Raw genomic sequence first — 14654 nt, 5'->3', positions numbered from 1 at the left:
CCTGCCCCTAAAAATCTAAAATCCACATCCTAAAAGATTACCGGAATCTGATTGGATGACGTCAGAAGGAGGTCATTTTTGAATGAGACTTCTGCACAAAAGAAGGTGTCTGCAAGACGAAAGCAGTGTGACGTTGTTAATAAACCAAAGGTAGACATCTTTATTTAACTTGACAATTACAAAATATGAAATTTTTGTACTTCTGCACAAGAAAATGCATTTTATTAGTGTTTTAGGGGGCAAATTATTTGTTTACAGAGACGAAAAGAACTGATATAGTAAGACGTACGTTTGTCAATATCATTTGGCTGTCATGTGATTTTCAACTTTGTGTTATTACTGTATATAGCAGTTGCTTTCAAATAAAATATAACTGTTTTACGATATCTATTCCTTGGGTACAATTTTGGCTGCTTTAGAAAAAGTGGAAAATAACGATGTCAAGTTTATGGGAACGGGTATGATTTGTAATTTAATTTGAATGAATTCAGCCGCTCATTTGCAATCTAACAGTCCAGCTGGCTTCAATAGATCATTTGAAGGAAGTGCTGTTATTCTTTGCAAATTTACATTTCCTAAAACATATTTTGTCTTTTGTGGAGGCAATTGCAATCGTTTTATGAAACTGACAACTAATTTTTAAGAACATGTACCACAACATAGTCTTCTAAATTACAGCTCTAGATAGTGGACTCATTATATCATCAGAGAGAAGATGTCAACCCAGTACGAGGCCCTCAAGGGCTTGTATCACCTGAGAGAAACTATTGGCTCAGGTAAACATTCAGGCTCTTTATCTTTGCCAAGAAGAAATATTATGAAGAAAAATTGTGTAGATACCTTATTGTTTATGAAGGATATAACCTTAATTAATTCCATTGTGACTTTTTAAAATCTAATATTGATTGTAAGTATTGAAAGGCAGTATGATTTTTGCATCTAACATAAGGGAATGTGTTTGGTATTTACCTCATGCATATTATTATCATTATTATTATTATTGTTATTATTATTATTATTTTGTATTTATGGAATCTTTTGTAAACACAGGTGGTTTTGCCAAAGTGAAACTGGGATATCATGTCCTCACTGGTGAGAAGGTGGCCATCAAGATCATGGATAAGAAACAACTTGGGGTAGGTTTTACCAGGATAATTTCAATATCGATGTTATCTGTTGCCATCTATATTAGATTTAGAAAGCAGCAAGAACACAAGTATTATCTGCATTTATCCAGTGGTTATATTCTGTTCAATTAAGTAAGACAAGACAATCACATATTGCTATAGGGACTTGTAAAGAAAATAGATAATGAGCTGTAGTCTTTATTAATTACTGGTTATTACACCAAACTGACTCTTAGGTCAACTGTACTTTCTGGTTCTTGACCAACAACACAAGGAGACACGCAACAAGGCATGTTTACACTTTATGTGGTTTATTTCCAACTCCTCGTGCATGTGTACAACAGTAATAACATTACGTGTAAACACAACAGGAATTCTTGGGTAAAAATCATTTTATAATAGTTAAACTCAGATCCAGAGTAGCCTTTGCTAACACCAAATTTGGACTTTCCTTGTTTTATGACCTAAACCTGCGGTCTTATCTACAGTGTATATGTGATATTTTTTACTCACAGGAAGACCTGCCCAGAGTAAAAACCGAGATAGAAGCCATGAAGGAACTGAGCCACCAGCACATCTGTAAGCTGTACCATGTGATTGAAACTGATGAGAAGTTCTATATGGTCCTGGAGGTAAACTGAGGATGTTATCAACCAAAATTATAAAAAGAAATACTAAAAGAAATTTAAAAAAAATTATAAGGTCTTATTCTCTTGAAAGATGAAAGTTGCAGTCTATGCTGGGCACATTTTATACCTAAACAATTTTTCTGCACTTTCATTAGTTCTATCAGCAATATTATTTTATGTTATATATATATATATGAGGTTAAAATGAAAAAGTTGCCACCAGGAAAGCATGAAATGTGATCTTTGGTCATCCAGTTGAGTGTACAGTAAGGGCTTACGCAGTATTGCCTTCTGTATATAGGTCAATTAAAAATTTTAATTACTAGTATTTTATGTAAATATAAATGCATTTTTTAAATTCCATAAAAAATTATTTAGTTTCAATATATTTCTTATATTTCAGTATGTTTGTCTTTTATGTAAAACCTCGACCCTGTTGTTGAGGCATTAAAACAAATCATCATCAATATTATTAGTATTATTATTATTATTTTGATTTTTAATATGATTATTATTCCATTTTATTATTTCAGCACTGTCCAGGTGGAGAACTATTTGATTATATTGTTGCTAAAGACAAGCTGGGGGAGGATGAGGCCCGTGTGTTCTTCAGACAGATAGTGGGTGCAGTGGCCTATATCCACTTACAGGGGTATGCACATAGGGATCTCAAACCAGTAAGTAACTACTAGACATGGCAGAAGTTTCTGTATTTCTTAATTGTATTTACAGCATAAAATCCACAAAGGGTAAAGAGTGTATAATAAAACAACTCCAAGTTTTTTTTTCTTATTTTTTCTTCCAAAAGAATGTCACACATTTGGGCTGATTTCAGCTAAGATTTGAACATTTTCTCTTTGTAGCTTTTTAAATTTTGTCTGTCTTTTAATTTTTTTTATTTATTACTTACACTACTGATGTGGATTTCCTTTTTTCAGGAAAACTTACTCCTGGATGATGATCAGAACTTGAAATTGATTGACTTTGGACTGTGTGCAAAACCAAAGGTAGAAATATTTTCAACAGTTATTGTAGTGTTCACTCAGGTTTGAAAGACAGGGAATTGTTACAACTCCTGTTTTAATAATTTTGTTGGAAATTATAACTTTCAGCTGATTGTATTATCATAGTAAATAAATATTAAAATTAACTCATTTCATTGTTGGAATTGCACATATTATGAATTTGCATTTATTATGAAATTTAGCAGAAGCATAGTTCCATATTTGTTAAAGAGAGCTTAAGGGATCTTGGATATTAACGAAAAAGTCCAAAACTAATGCAGCTAATGAAATTTCCTATTAACTTAAAGAAAAGGTCTAGCAAGCCAAACAATTTTTCAAAGTTTGTAGTCACAGTGTAACACGAGTGACGTAATATCAGCGTTTTGAGGCTAAAATTGTCTTTTTTTTAATCAAGAATTTCTCTTAAACAAAAAGCCCTATTAATACGATTGAAATAGCTATCTAAAGGTTAGCACAAACTCCATTAAACTCTGTCAGGATTTTCTCTTTTTATTTTTACTTTTGATTTTATTTTGATAAAACGTGAATTTTACGAAATATATATGGACCTTCCAATTTCAGTATTAATAACTTCAAAAATAAAAGGTCAATCCAAAAACCAAGACTCAGACGACTAAATATTATACTGAAACAGAGACACATCAAATTTCATGTCAATCTGACAGTTACAGAATGAGATATAGGGATTGAAGTTTAGACTATGTTATCAATCTTCAAAGCTGAGAAATCGCTCCTAAACCATTTTGCTCAGGTAATTGGGCTATTTAAGCAAAATAATTGCACCTCCACCTTACCTGTTATCATCTTGTTGATCGGGAAGGTCTATACACCATTACGTGTTAAAATTGGGTTGTTTGTTTCTATCTAGATGCCAGAAAATCTTACTTTTGTACTCAAACTTATTCGTACCACGAAAGTCGCTCTTCCTGGGAAATGATTGACAGCTGAGTAGGTCTACCTACTCTCGTTTCACTGACGTAATTAATCATAATTGTGCCTGACGCAGTAGGAGTCTGTGCACTGTCTAGGAAGTGTCTAAGGAAGCGCTTACAAACAAAAAGAGGATTACTTGGTGTGCCAGCAGAGGACAATGCCACCCGTCGTGCGTGGGCGCCGCTCTACACACCAAGACGCGAAAATTGAGAAAGTAAAGCAAGATTTACTCCGAGAAATGGCCGAATGTGGGTACGAATATGCCATGATGCCACAGAGTGCCAAGACCGTAATATGCAAATTTGAAAATGTTTTGGGTGGCAATATTACTTTAAAACTTGCTTGCAATTACAATCTTTATTGTGCATAAAATGATTGCCTAACGATTTTTTTCTGACAACCCCAGACGTTGTACGAATACTCAGCAGTTCAAGTGTGATCTCGAGTCTTTACCGCGGGGTTTCTCCATCCACCAGAAGCACTCTCTTTCAAAATTCTCTTGCTTTCCTCGCTCATCCGTTTTCTCACGACTTTCTTTCTTCCCATGACTGTGTATATAACTGTGTTCTGCTTAGCTGACGTAAGACTTTTGAGCTGCCAGGGCACGCGTAACAGCTTAAGAAGTTAGACAACCATTCTTGCCCCGCCCCCCATAGTAACGGTGCTTGACAACGGAGGGGGAGCCTAAAGCCTGCCACCCGTACCAGTCAGGACAGGTAGAAAAACTCGTCCAAATGTATATTTTTAGTCCGTGTTTCACAAATATAACTTAATTGAGTATTAGATACAAAATTGATTATTTCTAACGTATAAAAAACTAAAAATCGAGTTTTAGACGTATTTTTAATATCCTAGACCCCTTAATGAAATAAATTTAAAAAAAAAAAAAAGCTGAATTCAGTGCTGGTAGCTTTTGGATTTCTGTGCTTTAAAAGTACTCCAGGGTTGCCAGTTAGTAAATTTGACAATTGTAATGTCCTATATAGTATTGTATCATTATTTTTTAATTGTACTTAATGCACAGACTTGCTTTCATTTTAAATTGACATCATAGCCACTTTTTTAAGTGCTATTTTCAAACAAGAGAGAAATGCCTTAAGTAGCTGTTTTTCAATACTGACCCCACTCTCCTCCCTAGGGTGGACTGACCAGCCAGTTGTTCACATGTTGTGGCAGCCCAGCGTATGCTGCTCCAGAGCTCATATCAGGAAAGGAGTACTTGGGCTGCGAGGTAGGTCTCATAATTATTTTTTTTTAAATTTGTGTTATGCATTCATAAAAGATCAATTTTAAAAAAGGGGGAAAAACAATTTTTGTTGTTGTTTTTCTGATTATGAATTAAAGTCTGGAATTTTGAAAGCTGCTGATAACAGTGTGTTAGGTGTGAAGGATCGTGACACAATTAATGAGAAATGTGTCATGTATTTCAGGCTGATGTCTGGAGCATGGGGGTGTTGCTGTATGCACTGCTCTGTGGCTACCTGCCCTTTGATGATGACAGCATATCAGCACTTTACAGAAAAATACAGGTAATTAAATCTACCAGTGCCTTTAGTTTTACATCATATGATGAGTATGGTGGTATGAATTGTTTTTACAGTATGGGCTTTAAGATCCACAAAAGTAAAAGAGAGTATAGTAAGTAAGACAACTCCCAGAGAGAATTGTTTTTTCCTTTCAAAGAGAGGGATATGATGTGGTGCTGTAAGTTCAAAAAGCTAAGATAGTAAGTGTTTGATAAGGTTTTTTCTTTTCCCTTTTATGATATATTTACTAGATTATTGAATATGATGCTTGGAATATAAATGTTTGATATCATGCTGCAGATTTACCTGTACACTGAAAATATCTTATATTTTTCACTACCAGACTGGCAAATATGATGTACCACGTTTTTTGTCCAAAGAAAGTGTGCGAATCCTGGACGACATGCTGCAGGTTGACCCCAAGAAACGGGTCAGCATCAAGGAACTGCAGTGTCACCCCTGGATACTTAAAAACTTCAACATTCCTGTGGACCACAGAACTAAATATAAGGTATGATCAATAGTTGGTCAAAGGTAAAAGACCAGACATTTCTGTCCACTTTTAACTAAGATAAAGCAGTAGCAGACAGTCCACTGAAATTATATTTTGGAACATTTTATAGAAAGGATGAGGTGCCTAATCTTTTTAACCTATTAGACCTACTTATATATTTTCTTGAACTTGTGTGGATTTATCTATAATTGAAGAATTTTTTTTCTTATGTTCCTTTCCCATGATCTAGGTGTCAGTTCTAGATGAAGACTGCATCACAGAGATGGCAGTCCATTATGGAAAGTCCAAAGCAGAAATGACAGAGATTTTATCAAAGGTATTTACTTATATTGCAATATAGCTGCATTTTCTTTCCCAAAATAATTTTGCAGTGTCAGAAAAAAATTAACCCAGTCTTTTATCTGATGTCCAATTAATATTCTGAGATGGGGGAGTTTCCTCTATGACTTTGAGTGATGTAGGAAGATTGTAAAGCCTTCCAATCTGAATTTCAGTGGAAGTACGACTACTTCACATCCACCTATTTGATCCTGATGGCCAAGAAGATGAGAGGACAGCCTGTGCGTCTGCTGCAGAAACCTAAACCTTTGAGAGAGAGGCAGCAGGAAAGAAGGGTGGGTGCTTATTGATATATCCAGGCTCATTTTTGCATAGGAAATTTTACTCAAGCACTAATTAAAAGATATCTTAATTATTTAGACAAATTTATTGTTGATTTTGCTAAGTTTTGTATATTGAATAATCACTAGGATAAGAGGAATATTATCTTAATGCTGGGTTAGTGTTGTTTCTCCCAAAGGTTTAAAACCTTTTAAGTAAAAGTTAAATCAGTCTTGGACGAGCAGCTTACTTAATGAAAACTTTGAACTGAATTCATGATAAATTTGAAGGAAAAATTGTATTATTATTTTGTACAGCAAATTTTATTGAGCTAAAAATCTTATCATTTCAAATAACCTGGCCTCTTCTTGTTTACAGGAGAGAAGCAAAAGTGTTGACCTTGACCTTGCTCCATTGGATCCCTTCTCCTCACCATTTTTCTCCACAAAGAGGGCACCCCCAAGGGTTGGAGAAAATGAAGACAAGGAAAACAAAGAAAACGAGAAGAAATCGACAAGCGGCAGTCAACACGATAAGAAAGAAAATAACAAGGAGGACTTTGTCATCAAATACAGGCCAAGACACAAAAAAGAGGGTGAAGAGACAAACAGCAATCAAGAAAATGTTAAAAACAAACCTCCGACAGCACAGCCACGAAGAGGGAGTGCATCAAGTGAGGGTGCCTCGAGGTCAAGGGAGCCATCAGCAGAGAGGAAGCAAGTCCCAGTTAAGGACTTTGATTTTGACTTTGCTCTGCCAGAGATCCCTAAGACCCCTAGATACAAGAAGGGTGGAGATCAGACTGCTGGTGTTGGAGGGGTGGGGCAGGTATTGTCGGCACACAAAGTCAAGCCACAGACACCACCTATGACAAGACTGTTACAGTCCACTGGTAAGAATGGTGAATAATGGTGAATGGTTGGAGGGGGGGGGGGTGGAGAGTGAGGTTTTTGGGGTGGTCTCTTCTGTACTCTTGTGCTCGGGTTTGCCAGATTTACACTCATAATTAACATATTGTATGTACTTCATACACAGTATATTTTTTCACAATTATTTGCTTTTAGTTGAACAAATATGAAAATTTATTGGCATGACCTCAGCAGGCTTCACAGAAATTTATACATTTTTTCCTACCCGAAGAAGGTTGTTTTTGCCTTTTTTTGGTTTGTTAGTTTCACAGCCAAACTAAAAAGCTATAAACTGCTTTTGATGAAATTGTCAGGATGGGTCATAAATGGGTTAACGTAATAGCAGTAAATTAAATCTTTTAATAAGTAACTAGTTAATTAATGATGAGAAATGAGCAGCCTTGAAGGGGTGCTTTAATAGTTTAATTACCATATTTTTATGGGGAAAGCAGATTATTACCTGTTACCAGGTAGTTTGGTTAGCTTGATATATTTTTTAAGAATATTTTACTTTTGTTTTAATGTTTTTCAGCATATAAATGGCTTATCCGTCTGTATATTTATAAAGATGCATTATGAGGAGTTTGATCATTAGCCTAAGGAGCAACTGTTGAATTTTAGGAGTGATCTGGATCCTGAAAAGTTTTTTTTTTCTTTGCGTAGACATAGACATGTTGTTTCTTTGTAATCATGCATTACCACAGTAACATTGCCCTGTAACATTTCAGCCCCAGCAAGTGGTACCCCAGCCACCAAGGCCGGAGCCTTCATAACGTCCACTCTGTCACCGTCCAGGTCAGTGGACTCTGGTCTGAACCAGATGTCACTGGAAAGCAGGACACCAGGGACACCTGTCAGTGGGCAGAACAAGTGAGTGTGCACACCTAGTGCTAATTGCACAATTGACGCTGTCACAGCTAACACACTGTCACAGCAGACTCAGTGTCGCAGCACGCATAATGCTGCAGCAAACACACTGTCACTGCAAACACAATGTCACAGCAAATGCAATCACTGTAAAGGCTGTCATGGAAAACACAATGTTACAGCATATGTCATTTTGAAGAGAATGTGGGTAGGCACATGAGTTGCAGTTTGGTAACTTAGATAATCCCGAATGTCATTTGACAGCAAGACGCCAAAAAAAACCTTCATAAGAAAATATCTAGTACAATAGAAATGGGAAAAAATTTTGCCCAATAGTGAACAGAAAAGCAACCTGTTTTACTTGCCTCGGTAAACTTGATACCAAAATCTTATTGCTCACATGTACACATGCACCCATGTATTACATAGTCTTATTGTTTACAAGTACAACTAACTGCCTGTTGTCTCCATTGTAGACGTTTCCCAAGGAAGACATCTGGGTCTGTACAATATTAACTTGCTTCATGTATTTTGCTTCTGTGATGATTTGCATTCAATGCTTATTGAAATATCCCATTGCACTGAATATTATCTCTGGTCTGTGGTTTTCCAGCTTAGGTGCTGTGAAAAAAAAGTTACTGGTGTAAAAAAAACTCCGACCATGATAGTTTTCATTTCCTTTCAATACTGTCAGAAACTAAGACTAAATGAAAGGGCATTCATACAAACACTTACTGTAAAGCTTTACTTGGGTGAGCAGGTGGTTTGAAGTTGGTAGCAAGTATGTAGTTATTTTTAAGATACAAAATTTATCTTTAGTATCTTTTGTATTACTCTGATTTGCAGTGTTAAATGTTGAGATAGAAGTGTAAATTGTGCTTCAAGATGATCCTTTTATAAGTATGTATTAGATTTTTTTTCTTTTGTGTGGGGATATGTGCAATTGGCACATTTTGAAAGTGAATATTAAATGTAAAGTGGCTTTTCAAATGTTAAAGAGTTCAGTACAAATAGGAAATCAGTGATTTAGGGAGTTGGCTTAAATTCAATATGTTAAGAAAGAATGACTGCAATCACAATATCACACCTTTCACACATTATTACTTATTGCGCTGTCACACCTATCACAGTTAGTTTACCATAGGGCCCGGTCGTGCCTTAAATAGTATACAACTTAAGTCTGGGTCTGGCAGTATCTTGCTTTAAACTGATTACCACTAGCTCCCATGTATGACTCTTTACTGAATCTAATCCAATGCAATGTATAAATTAACTTTGAGGGCACATTCCCAAACTTTCATTCTATGAAGATCAATTCAGCTCTATGGATGCTCTTGCTGAATGCAATCATATTTTACTAAATGACATGCCTCCACATATATATTTACATATACTCCACCTAACCTGCTCTTTATATCACCAGGGCTGGCTCCATAGATAGCTACCTGAGCCAAGTCCGCAACCCCCCCCCCCCCCCCCTTTATTTTTATAATATTTACATAACCCCACCTAAGCTGCTCTTTATGTTACCAGGGCTGGCTCCATAGACAGCTACCTGAGCCAAGTCCGCAACACCCCCCCTTTATAATATTTACATAACCCCACCTAAGCTGCTCTTTATATTACCAGGGCTGGCTCCATAGACAGCTACCTGAACCAAGTCCACAACACCACCCCCATGATGACCCCTACCAACAAGGGCAGGAAGGGATCCGTGTTTGGAAGCATTGAGAAAGGAATGAACAGGATGTTCAACATGCTGACACCAAGAAAGACCAGCAAGAGTACCTCAGACGGACCAAAGAAGGTCAAGGTAGGCCTGGGGATTACATATGGTCTCTGTACTGTGAGTTGTGTGAAGAAATGGTGTGATATTAGGTGGTTGTGAGATACAGGATGTTAATTAAAAGGTTTTCAGTATATATCAAGTCAGGTAGTGTAGTCTGTAGTTGAGAACCTGGTCTGCAGGAAAGATTGAGGCTAGCAGTGTGAGGTTTGATTTTTTAACCTGCAATAGGTACATTATGAAAATCACCTAATTTTTTTAGAGGCCATTGACATTTGAGACACTGAAATCACTAAATTTTGGAAAAGGTAGTTAAGTTTAACATTTGATGCACTGAAATTATCAGTGGTGGATGCGAGACAGTTGAATTCAAATCCGCGTAAATCATTAATCGCAGTTAAAGATGTGAGGCTATGAAAAAATTTATTTTTAAAATAATTTTATTTTAGGAATTGCACAATATCTCTAACAAGACGGAGTTGAGTCCTGACAAGGTGTTGGAGAGGCTAGTGGACACTCTGGAGGAGAAGCACATAGTCTACTCTCAATCTGGGTGAGTGAACATTGGAGATTGTGTTAGGTGTGACATGGGCAATTTCATGTCTTCTCTACAGCAATTTTGTATTTCTTGACCATGTTTGAAGAGAGTTCACTGAAACCAACAATGTTAAAATGTGTGATAATTGTTTAATTTCCTTTCGTTTACTGGGGGAGACACTAGATGTTTTTGTTGTTGCTTAAGATGATAATTATTATGAAGGTTGAAGAAGGTATGGTTTTGAGTTGATATTATGACAAGAAAAAGCTTTTTTTCTTCTTCAAAACTTGACTACAGTTGTCAAATACAAAGTGCACTATAAAAACTGTAAAGTTAATGATTTGTTGTTTGAAAATGCTTCTTTTAAGCTTGTGTATGTGCATCTTCTCTTTAATTTGCTTTGAAGAAACAGAGGGTAACTTATTTATTTTATTATTATAATTAAAATTTTAATAAATTGTTTGTATAAGAAGACTTTACAGAATGATATTTGTTTAAAAACTAAATGTTTCAGCTACACATTGAGGATAGTGATGAGTAATGACTGGGGAAAAGTGCACCTTGCCTTTGATCTGGAGGTGTGTCAGATCACCAAAACCAACCTGGTGGGCATCCGGAGAAAGAGAGTCAAGGGGGACACTTGGCACTACAAGAAACTCTGTGAAGACGTCCTTCGCTCAGCCAAGATTTAACTTATATTTGGTAAGTCTTTTTGGACTTTGTTCAAGCTGGAGGTTTTCAGAAGCCTGAGGCATCACCTGGTAGTTCTTTTCAAACCAAGCTAAGAAATTTTGATTAGCTGTAACAATGCACAATTTACTTTTTTTATACACTTTCAGAGAAGAAGGGTTGCGTTGTTTTAGTATTTTTGTTTGTTTTTGTGTGAAGGACCTCAGAAATGAAAAAAAAATCAAAATTGAAATTTGAGAACATTTTCTGAGAAACCACAATTGAAAAATGTGAAAATAGTCATATTTTTATTTCTGATCTTTATTTTGATTGGTTTAAAAGATGTTTGAAATCATAGTTTACTATGGTGAGGTATTATCTTGTCATTGACTGTTAAAGGAGATTTTAGAGGGGAGTTACTTATTAACAAGTCGTAAAGTTGTCGACACACCAGAAGCGTGTGCAGACTGGAATAACTGTTGATCTAGCTTCAAAGTTTTTTAACCCTAGATGTCACCAGGTAATTAACACAGGTCAGGGTACTTGCTTAGTGCTGAACATTTTGGAAGATTTTAGGGATGCTTTTTGTGTTAGCAACATAAGTAAGTGGTTTACCAAAATCGAAGATAAGTTGGTGAGAATTGATCAATAGGTGTTATGTTTGTGAGGCGGATAAGATTCTTCATCCGCCTGCTTGTGATGTAATGAAAAAAAAAAAATTCTTAAGAAATTAGAACATTGTCATTTCTTAACTGATTACATTTTATCATAGAGATGAATTTTATCATTTGATGAATCATATCATTTATGATGGCGTTATTTTCTTGATATTATACTTAAGTGCATTTTGTTTTCAGATATAGGTGAAATTATCAGACTATGAATTGGGGAATACTTTAAACAGCAAAATTGACTGAAGTATATTAGACAATTTCATTTGCCTTAATGGTATTTCTTTATAAGTGGCTACTTTGTATGGGCTAGTAATTGATGGTTTTTTGGAATGTATGCTAGGCATTGTGCTGGTAGGGGTTTAAAAACAATGAAGAAAGGTAATCTACTCACAGACTCGTAATAGAACTTTATTATTGTAAATAGATTGCTTTTGGACATGTTTTTTTAATGTTTTAGGGTTGGATTTGTTCCTAAAAGCTGTATTCGATGGTTCTGCCCTGCCCTGCCCTACAATGTCTCCTTGCACGATATTTGAAACATAAGAGATTTTTTCACCAGTGTTGCTAAGAATTAAGTACAGATTTAGACCATGTCGATGGTTTTTGAATTACCCTTGTGTATTTTTTTTATAGAACACCTGACCAGTACATTTTATATAATCCCCTCAACATGCTAAACTAAACAAATAAAATCATTAAACTTACAGCTCATCTACATTCCCACTTAAGTTGATGGGGGATATATTATTTTTAATGAAATATTAACTGCAATAACAAAAGCTTTTTGAATTACCCTTGTGTGTCTTTTTATAGAACACCTGACCAGTACATTTTATATAATCCCCTCAACATGCTAAGCATAACAAATAAATCGTTGAACTTACAGATCATCTATATTTGTACTTGAGCTGATGGGGAATATATTATTTTTAATGAAATATTAACTGCAGTAACAAAAGCCACATTGTTAGATAAAATCCTTTTCACGCTATTATTGACAAAACTCAATTTTAAATGTTTGCACTTAGTGACAGCATTTTTTCTTTTTTAATTTCCTTATCCTTTTTATTTCGTGAAAATGACAAATGTGTGTGTTTCTGGTGAATGAGTGTTTGAGAAAGCAATTCTAGCAGTAAATCTTTGGTTTTACCACATTCACCTTCTTTTTTCTTTCTTAGAATCCATCTTGTGTAACCTGCTAAGATTTATATCGAGATTTCGTGCTGCTTAGGACATACCTGACCCATTGATTTCTGTAGTGGTCGCGGGTTGTTGCCTCTAAGATGTCGATATCAAAGTACTCGCCAATGTTTCCTTGACCTTTGATAAAGATACCATGATCGAAGTAGTTCACATCAACACTTACATTACAGTGGAAAAGATATTATAAATAAATAAATAAATAAATAGGGTATAATACACTTAATGGGTAATAAATAAATAAGAACAGATGAATAGATAACAATGAATGAGGTGTGTTTTCTCACGCTTGTTTTCATTGTCCATCATTAAATAATTTATTGGTGTTTTTACTGTAAATTTCTTGGTTTTCTTTATCTAACAGACAAGAGGGTGGGATTCTCTATTGAAATTAGAGGCTGTTTTTAATGGACTAAATGAAATCATTTTCAAACATGAAAAATTCAAAACTACAGGAATACTCTAGTTTGATACAATTTTAACTTTTCAGATTTGAAAAGAACCCAGTGAAAGAATGACTAAGAATTGCAGATAAATTAAAAGAAAAAATGTTTGTAGATTTTCTAATGTTTTTTCTCTAGAATGTGCTACTCCTGTTTATCCAAGCAAAGATGTTGGAGCAACATGCTTATAGACATTTCTTCATTTGAAAAAAAAGGGGGGGCATTATGCTACAATTATTCTAGATGGTAATTTTTCAGCCGAATTAAAATTGAGAGGTGGCCCGCTTAGAAGTGACCTGGCCTAGCACCTGAGGCTCAGCGGGAGAGTGTCACATTAAGAAAGACAAAATAGGCCCATTAGTCAGAAAATGGGCTGTTTGTTCAAACTAACCCAAGTTATTGGAACTGGAAAGGAATGTTCCCCACTGGGTTATGCAGCTAAAAGGCAAATTGATTGAATCCAAAATACCCTGGACTGGTTTTTGTGCGGCAATGTGATGTTGTTTTATCTGGGCGTCCATTGGTTGATTTTTTTTTTCTTTATTTTTTCCTTTTTCTTTTTACATTGGTGTTGAAAAATGAACTCTTATTTGAGATGATATTTGACACATTTAAATATGATAATGATGATAATTGCTTGATAGTAAGATTAGGTGACGTTAGCTTAGGTATGGTTAAAAGTTAACAAAAAATGATTTGTAAGCCATCTTTCCATAGCAAGCATTCAAGGTACAAGAAAAGATTTGTTGGTAAAAAATGCTCCTTTTAAGGTAGGAGCTTGGTTTTTCTTGGCTGTAAAATCAACAATAGTTATTAAGCTTTCCTAAAATTAAAAATGTAATGTAAATGTTAGATGAATAAAATTAACAAGTTTCTGACAAAAATTCACAACTGTGTTGGAGCTTGTTCCATTGGCGCATGGAAGTACTGAGCTTTAAGTATACGCCTTCTAAAATGTTTAGATCACATTATTTGTTTGTAGAGTGTAGACTATTTCATTTATACACTTTTTAAACGAGCTTTAAGACCTCCACCAATTAGGAAGACATACAGTCATCATCTTGAGTTTTAGCAAATTTTAGGAAAAAAATTCAAGCACCATATAATAGTGCTTTATTCAAGCTTCTATGTACTGTTGATATGATACAAAAAGTCCACTGAGGTAGAAGAGAAAACCCCAAAACCAAAATTGTCATCCCCTCCCCCCACCACCAC

At 35.3% G+C, this 14654-nt stretch overlaps 1 protein-coding gene across 2 annotated transcripts in view; it reads left to right on the top strand.

Annotated features, from left to right (window-relative positions):
- The first annotated feature begins 12 nt into the window (after positions 1–12).
- LOC106161838 (maternal embryonic leucine zipper kinase) overlaps positions 13–14654 on the top strand; it is a 31545-nt gene continuing 16903 nt past the window's right edge. The window contains exons 1-16 of one of the 2 annotated variants that reach the window (XM_013538893.3): positions 13–150; positions 685–776; positions 1051–1136; positions 1643–1759; positions 2290–2433; positions 2695–2763; positions 4853–4945; positions 5145–5243; positions 5584–5751; positions 5984–6070; positions 6249–6368; positions 6733–7246; positions 7991–8132; positions 9759–9942; positions 10365–10468; positions 10968–11155. In XM_013538893.3, the coding sequence (XP_013394347.2) occupies positions 716–776; positions 1051–1136; positions 1643–1759; positions 2290–2433; positions 2695–2763; positions 4853–4945; positions 5145–5243; positions 5584–5751; positions 5984–6070; positions 6249–6368; positions 6733–7246; positions 7991–8132; positions 9759–9942; positions 10365–10468; positions 10968–11145 (2166 nt within the window). In that variant the 5' untranslated portion in view covers positions 13–150; positions 685–715 and the 3' untranslated portion in view covers positions 11146–11155. Of the gene's footprint in view, positions 151–678; positions 777–1050; positions 1137–1642; positions 1760–2289; positions 2434–2694; positions 2764–4852; positions 4946–5144; positions 5244–5583; positions 5752–5983; positions 6071–6248; positions 6369–6732; positions 7247–7990; positions 8133–9758; positions 9943–10364; positions 10469–10967; positions 11156–14654 lie in introns of both variants that reach the window. The other variant, XM_087003441.1, reaches the window with a different exon arrangement.

The sequence above is a fragment of the Lingula anatina genome, chromosome 2, assembly GCF_051362555.1.
Source record: "Lingula anatina isolate TDL-2025a chromosome 2, LinAna3.0, whole genome shotgun sequence".
Lineage (NCBI taxonomy): Eukaryota > Metazoa > Brachiopoda > Lingulata > Lingulida > Lingulidae > Lingula > Lingula anatina.
Note: the sequence above shows the minus strand (reverse complement) of the source record. Positions and strands in the feature narration are given on the sequence as shown.